This window comes from Strongylocentrotus purpuratus, unplaced genomic scaffold (assembly GCF_000002235.5).
Source record: "Strongylocentrotus purpuratus isolate Spur 01 unplaced genomic scaffold, Spur_5.0 spur5_scaffold_3, whole genome shotgun sequence".
NCBI lineage: Eukaryota > Metazoa > Echinodermata > Echinoidea > Camarodonta > Strongylocentrotidae > Strongylocentrotus > Strongylocentrotus purpuratus.
In genome coordinates, this window is record NW_022145609.1 from 3940718 (window position 1) to 3949503 (window position 8786).

Below are 8786 nucleotides of genomic sequence, written 5' to 3' on the forward strand. Positions count from 1 at the left end.
GTGGGTAAAGTGTTATTACATTTGTGGGCGTTATTACATTTGTGGGAGTTATTACATTTGAGGGTGTAACAGGGGGGTGGGTGCTGGGAGGAGGATTTTCCCCCCTTCCGTGCGATTTTTTCCTCTTTATAAGATGAAATTGTTTACACTGCGACCTCAAAAATCTTACAAATTGTCCTGCTCGCTTCGCTTGCTTGCAAATGAAAATTCAAACCATCACACCAAACTGCAAAGTAAGATGCTTATGTAATATGCTGTATGATGTATAAAGAGAAACAAATAGTTAAATCATCCCTGATAATGTAATGGCAACGTAGGGGTATATACCAACTTATACAAAAGTGTATATTTTAGCTTTGTGATTTCCCTGTTTAGGTGCCCTTTTTTGTTGTACCCCCGGTTTTGAATTTTTTTCGCGGCAGAGCTCAACGATGCTTGCACGAATATCAAATTAAAATTTGCAGTGAAAATAAATAGAATCGATTAGTTGAAAAGTTGTACAAAATAATCAAACTTTGTATGATATAAAATGGGTAAATGGATAAAAAATGAGTTAAATGGGTACTAGTAGAAACGAATTTCTTGAATACTGTGAGCACCGAAATCGATAGCCTAGCTTGGGTATTCACGAGCGCATGGAGCACTTAAATTTGCGTGGTGGATATGAACAAATTTGAAAAATTGAAATATTGTTATTCCAGTTCGTTATTGAAACTTTAGTTTTCCAAAAGGGGCTTAACCTCACAGGCCATGCTTCTCAATCGGCCCATCAATTGATTCAGATTTTGATCATTCTAAAGTTGTGTTATTAATTAAGTGTCATATTGTGGTGTAGTACATAATTATGTAACCTACTATATGGTTCGAAGTCCAAAATTCATATGAAAAAGAAAATTAGTATAGGCTTATACTGTAAAAAGAAATTACTTCACTATTGGTATTCCAGGTGAGGTTGTTCATATCACAGTGCTGACCTTAGGATACACCAATGTAGGTTCATCTAGCAGTCGGATCTATCAATGTTACCCCAGTGTACCAGATACAGACGCTACACTATCATTAGGTCGATCAGCACCCATAACAACAGACAGATCACCACCAGACGATGTGATTCATTTAGGAGCTGGCAGTGTATTCATCAGACGGGTCATATTCCCTACAGGAGATGGATGGGATAGAGATGGTTTCGGTCCTTTCTACTGTGAGGCTTCTAAATCTGATCGAGACGTTACAAGAGTTACTACATTTTTCCAACGAAGTGATGGTAAGTCTAATATTCCATTCATTATAATAAGTATAAGATTTCCTTAATTTTAAAGATTTATTCTTCAATGTATACTATAAAAGCTTCCTGTAGTAAAGTAGTCAAAAGTGAAGTTCTGAGTATATTCCATGTGAGGTCATTTTGATGTCAATTTAAGGAAAACATTTTAGCATTGCTATTGAGAAGAGAAGACGGGCCCTTAATCCTGGCCAGAAAAGTGGTGCTCCATACCCCCCATCCCCCCCCCCCCCCCCCGCTTATTCGCCGGCTGATTCGCAGCTAAATATTTTCTCACGAATTGCGTCCCCGTCCTCGCCGCCGGCTGGATCCGCCCCTGCTTTGCTGTAATGATGTTTGTTTATCTATAAACCATTATCTATCTCCAGCAATATAGACTGAGCTTATGTTGCATTTCGGAGAGTCCTCAAATATTAGAGTAGCCTTCTTAATACAACGATATAGTAACACCGTTAAATTATTTGTCATGGAGCATTGAAATCAATGGATTACTAGGCCAATTTACACATGTATACAAAACATCAATTTGAAGAATCATCACTTTTGTTTCTTTTTTTGTATACTACCATTTACTTTTGCATCTGCTTTTTTGAGCATTTTATGTTTGATAATGGCTATTACAAAGGTTTGATACTTTACATATATCTCATGAGAATGAATCTGAAGATGCCAGAGTAGGATTCTTTTAAGAAATTCTAGATTTATGTGTACATAGTACAAAACGTTAAAAAGTTATCATAAGCAAAGCATGCACGGTAATGCGTTGAGCCTGAAACGTGCCCATTTGTCCTGATGTTGTGTACTTACATGAAGAAAAAAAACATAAGTCCAAACAAATTTTGATATACACCAGACTAGTAGCCATGCTCAAATATTGAAAATGACCAAAAACTTGTTATTGAAAAATATCAGCAGGAAAAAATGTATTCCAATATGCAAGTGAATATTTTTCAATATATATTTCAACATACATGTACATGTATGCAAGTCTTATATAAATGTATTGTTTCCTTAGTGAGTAAATGGCTACAGTGCATATGTCATGTACATGTAGGTGCTACATGCAATGTATTAAAGTTAACATTTTTTATTTGGTTCATTTATTATTATCATCCCTTTTAACAGCTAAATTCATATCGAGTGATGAATTGTTTACAAAGACAGTCAATGTGAATGAAACCGGAGTGATGATCAGCATGACTAGTCGTGATAGTCCTGATGAGAGTGACAATCTGATTACTTGGATGAAAGATGGAAGTGAGGTTCTTACATCATATGGTGGGCAGACTGAGATCAGCTTCCCAAACCCAATCCAGACATCAGACCAAGGAATCTATGAGATCTACTATGATAACGAGAGGAATCAAAATAGAGGAGGATTATACAGACTCATCGTCAGAGGTACATGTAAAAGTGTGCTTTTTTCAGCTGAGTTCAGATTATGCTTCTTGAAAGGGGTTATATGTTCTCCCAGTCCAAGAGAGTATTGTTTATTTATAATGCTGTAAAAGTATTGCTTCATACTTTGCCTAGAAATCTTTATTTGTATTCATTAGATCATGCAAGTTACATGTGGATGATGATATGTACATATTCATTTATAATTCATTATTAATGAATAAATAAATGTAAAATATTCTTTAAAATTGGTTTAGAGCAGTCTGGTAGATAATTAATGTCCAAGTCTGATCATTTGTGATGGCGCGTTATTGTAAGATGGACAGCTCTTACTCTTTTGCAAATGTTATTTCAAAAGATTTATGAGACTTCAAATGATACACTTCAGATGTAAGGATATCAATATATGTGATGCGATTTGTACATACGGTTACTTTAAAATTACCCGGATGTAAATTCAAAATGTGACAAAGCCGATGGCATACACTATACTATAGTTCTACGCTCGAGAACATTGCTTTGTAACCTCTACCCCGCTTATCTTCTATCTTTTTCATCTTTGTTATGATTTAATGTTTAGTGACATGTATTTTACTTAATTATTTTTTCTCTTTCCCTATATCTCATATTAGAATGCCCTGCTGGTAAGTGGGGTCCCCCTGAGTGTTATGGTATCTGTGATAAATGCTACAATGGTGGAGTCTGTGATGACAAGTCTGGCCTGTGTATCTGTCCTAACAACTTCAACGGAACGAATTGTTTAGAAAGTAAGTAAGCCTGCAAAACTGTTATGTGAGTTAAGTTGAGTTGAGTTGAGGTTTTATTGTCCAAACGTTCAAAATTATTTTAAAGATTATCTGTTTATAATAGATGAATTGAGGAAGATATTTTTTGTCTTATTCCATTTAAAATTAACAGAGTTATATACATCCATTATACATGTACATATCAAATATCTTGATATCAGGAAAGCAATCATACTTGAAATTTATCTCAAGAAATCTTATTTCTTATGCAAGTCTATAAGGTTTTGATTCAACAATGCAACTCATTTTTTTTCAGTTTGTAGAAATGATGGTGGAAATCGATTTGGATTGAAGTGCGAGTTTCAATGTTCATTCCGCAATACTGCCACACAATGTCATGGACTGCTTTTTTGCCTACCTGATCCTTATGGATGTTCATGTGATGTCGGTGCTCATGGTCTTACATGTAACACACGTAAGTCTTCCGAAGTTATTTGCTTGTGCTCAACTTCTGATAGTGACATTATATAGACCATACATAGCACAGACACTAATGTGGCTGGATTCATGAGTGAGGTCAGGGGCAACTCAGTGGAGAAAAAAGTAGAAGAAGAAGAAGAAGAAGAAGAAGAAGAAGAAGAAGAAGAAGAAGAAGAAGAAGATGAAGAAGATGAAGAAGAAGGAGAAGAAGAAGAAAAAGAAAAAGAAGAAGAAGAAGAAGAAAAAGAAGAAGAAGAAGAAGAAGAAAAAGAAGAAGAAGGAAAAGAAGAAGAAGAAGAAGATGAAGAAGAAACGAGAAGAAGAGAAATTAATAAGAAGTTATTGTAACATGCACAATATTTTCCTTTCTGATGAATATATTATAATCAATCCATCTTGGTTTTGGATTTTGAATTCCTTTACAGTATGTACTATAGGTTCATATGGTCCAGGATGTTCACAGACATGTCACTGCACAGGCGGTGGTTCATCATGTGATATTTATAGTGGAACATGTACAGGTGGATGTCAGACTGGCTGGTCTGGGGGCAACTGTCAAAGTAAGTCATGGTCAGCAATGATAACAAATAATATGACATAAATGCCTTCTCTCTGAAAAGTTAGATAAATCAGAGTTTGACCTGTACGCTGTAGCTCTGTAATTTTTGTTATTCTCTAAACCTCATTGCCTACAGGACCTGGGGCGCTATACTATACCCATTTGGAATAAGATAACTTACAATTATATTATCACTTAATATACATGTATTTTCTATTTTCTTAGACATACCCGCACCAAGAAGTGGTTTGTAGACAACTCCTTGTCTATACTACTTTCATGTTTGAATGCTTTCTATGAATACATGGATTTATCTAGTGAAGACTCTATTGAATTCAAGAATTTGTATCATAATTTAAATCAATCTTGCAAAGAAAAAATGCAATCACTAGTTAAAATGAAAAAAAAAATGAAATTAACAGTTTGTACAGAAAAGAATTTTTGCAATAGAAGCAATCTGATCTTTGTGAAGTACATCTAATATTATTTTGCTAGTAGTAATTGCTAAATTGTGACTTCTAAAATATGTGTTATCATCCCCAGTTCCAGATGAATGTGAAGCTGGGTACTATGGATCTCAATGCACTGATAAATGTCATTGCTTGAATGATGAACCATGTGATAAACAGACTGGAGAGTGTCCTGAGCAGAAGTGCGCTCTAGGATACAAAATACGCAGTACTGGCCAGGTCATTTGTCAAGGTAAGATTCTGTTTTTCAATCAAGCTAGTTGAATTTTGCACATCACTTCCTATTTATCACAAGTCTACATACAACATGTACATACATGGATGGTACAGTGTGCTAATTGACACACCGGTATTTTGTTTTATGTACTATATATATGAACGCTCATAAATTCGTAGAGTATGTATATTGGTCATATCAACCATATATTATGTACATAGTACTGATGAGCTATTAAATACATTGTTATAATGTATACTCTGGAGGGGGATTCTAGTAGACAAATATTGACTTCTTTGAAGGGCATGGTTATTCACCCAACGTGATGTTATAACTATACTATGCCCCGAGACAAAAGCGAGGGGCTTAGTGTAATCTCAAGAACACCGAGGAGCAACATGTATATGTATTATAGTTTGAATAGTGAGGTAAAAAATTAGCCGTAAATATTTGTTTAATATATCGTATTCATTGTTTGGATTCACCCAAAATATATCATGACAAAGTATTCCATTTAAAGTGTTTTCATTGATGGAGGGAAAGTTTAATAATCTGAAAAAGGGTGTGTGCCAACTGCTTGTTCCATTGTTAATTTCATGCGTAGAAGTAGACCCGAGCAAAAGTTATCTTTGCCTTTAGTATTCAATAATAATCATTGACCAGATGTCTCCAATATAAACATGAATTGTGTTTTATTTTTTCAGAGTGTGAAGGGGGAACCTTTGGCTTGGATTGTCTTCAGCAATGCCACTGTGCTCAAGAGGCTTGTGAGACGGAGAGGGGTCTTTGTAAGGGACTATGCATTGATAGCTGGATTGAACCGAGCTGCAGTCAAAGTAATTATACCTAGCATGTAATGTTTCTGTTTTGTTCCCTTGTTCAGCCATCATTAATATGATTATAATTCTTGTTTGTTGCAGACACTTGGGCATAGTTCAAAATATATTGTTTTGTTTGCTCTGTATAAAGTCAATTCTTTATTTTAATGAAGTTTCTACTCCATTTTACACGCAGTAAGCGGAAGTTAAATGTAAAAAAAACAACCCCCCCCCTCCCCTCCAAATGATTATCAGTTATTGGTTAATCTTTGTACGGTCAACCCTGTCTATAGCGATCGCCCAAGGGATATACAAAAAGTAGTCGTTGTAGACAGGTGGTCTTTTTAGACAGGTCGGCGTAATTGGCCACCTTTTTAGCCAATCAATAAATCTAACAACCCAAGTTTCTTTTTTGGTGTTGAAAAAAAGTCAAAATAAAAATACAAAATGATTTAACATTCTTCTTTTTTTTGGGGGGGGGGGGGGATTGTCCAGGATTTTTGAATTTGTAGGCATATTAAATTTTGTTTTAAAGAAATGAATGTACGCCCACTAACCAGGCCTCTCACAGGCCGGTCGAGTCATCGATCGCGAAGTTCATGACAATGACGCTGTGTAGTTGTGTTTTCAATAGGCTCGTCCCTATCCTATCGGTCATTACATTTTTTGATTGAAGTTTGAATAAAAGCTTGGGATTGATTTGATTTTTGTGTGTAAATGACCGTTAGATCTAGCTTTACAGGCTCCCGCTGTGCGAGCCGTATACAGCAGAGCGAGTGAACGAAATTACTCAAGCGCTAATGTTGCTGGTCGCTACATGGCTAGCCCTGACTGTCGTTGTGTGGGCATTTCCGGTGGCTAGCGGAAGCAAAATGAGTGGCCGCTGGTCGCGTTAGGGAGGTGGTCGTTGTGCACGGACTCTTAACTACATGAAATCTCACAGGGGGATTTTAAGTGGTCGTTATAGACAGGTGATCGCTAAGACAGGTTTGACTGTAATACAAAAATCGTTTTCTCCACTGGATAGACATCATGATTGGTAAAAGTATGTGGTACCACGAAGCATGTATGATTTGCATACCAGGAGTATTGCAGTGATATTTGACTTAAAACAAAATAATCAAATTGATATCTTCTCTTGGTTTGGTAAACATGCATGTACATGCACAAGTGTATTTGTGGTAGTTTTCTTGCCAATATAGTTCTGGATCTAAATACTGATATAATGAAGTGACTGAGTTGCAATCTTCTGCTGCAGACATGTATATTTGTATTGAATGTTTTGTATTTTTGCTTTGTTTTTGACAGGAATATCAATATTATAAGTAATTGGTCATTCTTTCTGATACAAACGAATCCATTCTTTTATTTATGAATATCAGGATAGGTCAATGTCTTATAAAGTGCATGTAAAATTTGTTCCCCATGTATTGTTAGTTATTATTACATAAAGCTAATAGATTCTGTGTGTCAAACTGTGTGTATTATTTAATGTTCTTCTTTCTTATTTCATCGTCTTGGTTCTTGACAGGAATATCCAGATTGGTTCCAGTGAGAGTAAACCCATACCAACCATCTAGCTTCACATGTTATGTTGAGGGTATCCCACTTCCCGATGCATCCTCAGTTGATCTTTACAGACGTACTGGAGACACCAATAACAGGACAGGAATCACCATGAGATCTAGCACTGTCTCAGGGTCAGAACGAGCTGTTGTCTTTGATGTTGATAGTGTGTATCCACAGGAAGATGGGGAATACGTTTGCGTTCTTAATGCTGATGGTGTAGGCCATCCCGGGACGCCTATTACCAACGCAACCTATGGTGAGCAAACTGCGTGACATTGCTTCACTCTAATGTACTTTTGTGAGATACATGTGTCATAGAAAGCATGAATTCGATTCTCTAAATACAGAATAATTCTCAGTCACACTGTCTCTATACAGGGTTACCGGCGATCGAATCAGTTATATGGTTAGTTTTCTTGTGTTCTTATGCACTTTGGTAAATGTTATTTACATATTGAATTGATGGAAGAACTGCTCGTATACAAGTGTGTCATTAATTTTGACGGTTATTTCAATCAATTATATTAACTATTTCTGTTTTTTTCTCCCTGTTTGTTAGTTCTGCCAGTCATAGAAAAAGCACCAGTGATAGTGAGTACTACGTCAACTACGGTAGGTCTTCGATGGAATGCATGGTCTGAAGAAGATGGCATAGGTGATCCTCCTCTTGAAGGATATGATGTCTTTGTAGAGAATGATGGTGACTGGGTAGCGGATCAGAGAGTGGAGCAACCCACAACATCAGCCATCGTTAGTAACCTGACACCCGACACAGATTACAGGTTTCGTGTAGCAGCAGTGAGGGAAGGAACAGGTGGAACAGGACCCGGGTCTCCTAGGAGCGACACAATAACTCTCTGTAGAAGTAAGTTATGCTCAGAAGAAAAATACTTGAGTGGGTTGGAGTTATACATTTGTTTACAGGTACATTGTTTTTGCGTTTTAGTAATTGATTTGTACATTTAGATGTACATTTGGGATACTAATGCACTTTTCATTGATTGAATGCACTTTCCATTGAAATGGTTTACTTATCTAGTTTATTTTAGTAAAGTCTGTACAAAGAGATGTTTGTATTTTAGATATTCCATACATTCTCTCTTTTATTTTTTTTTATCTTTGTAAATTGTGACACCGACAATTTCTTCTACAATTCGTTAAGTATACCCTTCATTGTGTTTGGCTCAACGGTAGTTTCATGTTCGACTTTTAATCTAAAACTACATGAAGGGTACCTGTAGAAGCAG

The 8786-nt window shown here is 36.2% G+C and overlaps 1 protein-coding gene across 1 annotated transcript; it reads left to right on the forward strand.

Moving 5' to 3' along the window:
* The first annotated feature begins 1104 nt into the window (after window positions 1-1104).
* LOC115918999 (tyrosine-protein kinase receptor Tie-2-like) lies at window positions 1105-7812 on the forward strand. The gene is made up of 6 exons (XM_030996624.1): window positions 1105-1264; window positions 2408-2683; window positions 3313-3447; window positions 5009-5167; window positions 5857-5988; window positions 7502-7812. The coding sequence occupies exons 2-6, from the start codon at window positions 2470-2472 to the stop codon at window positions 7810-7812; spliced, it is 951 nt and encodes a 316-aa protein (XP_030852484.1). The 5' UTR covers window positions 1105-1264; window positions 2408-2469.
* Window positions 7813-8786: the final 974 nt, after the last annotated feature.

Excerpts from the sequence above, each read along its gene's own strand:
- LOC115918999 (XM_030996624.1), top strand. The coding sequence starts at position 2,470 with ATGATCAGCATGACTAGTCGTGATAGTCCTGATGAGAGTGACAATCTG. Across the intron at positions 2,684-3,312 it reads ATACAGACTCATCGTCAGAG|AATGCCCTGCTGGTAAGTGG; the intron begins GTACATGTAAAA and ends ATCTCATATTAG. Across the intron at positions 3,448-5,008 it reads CGGAACGAATTGTTTAGAAA|TTCCAGATGAATGTGAAGCT; the intron begins GTAAGTAAGCCT and ends TATCATCCCCAG.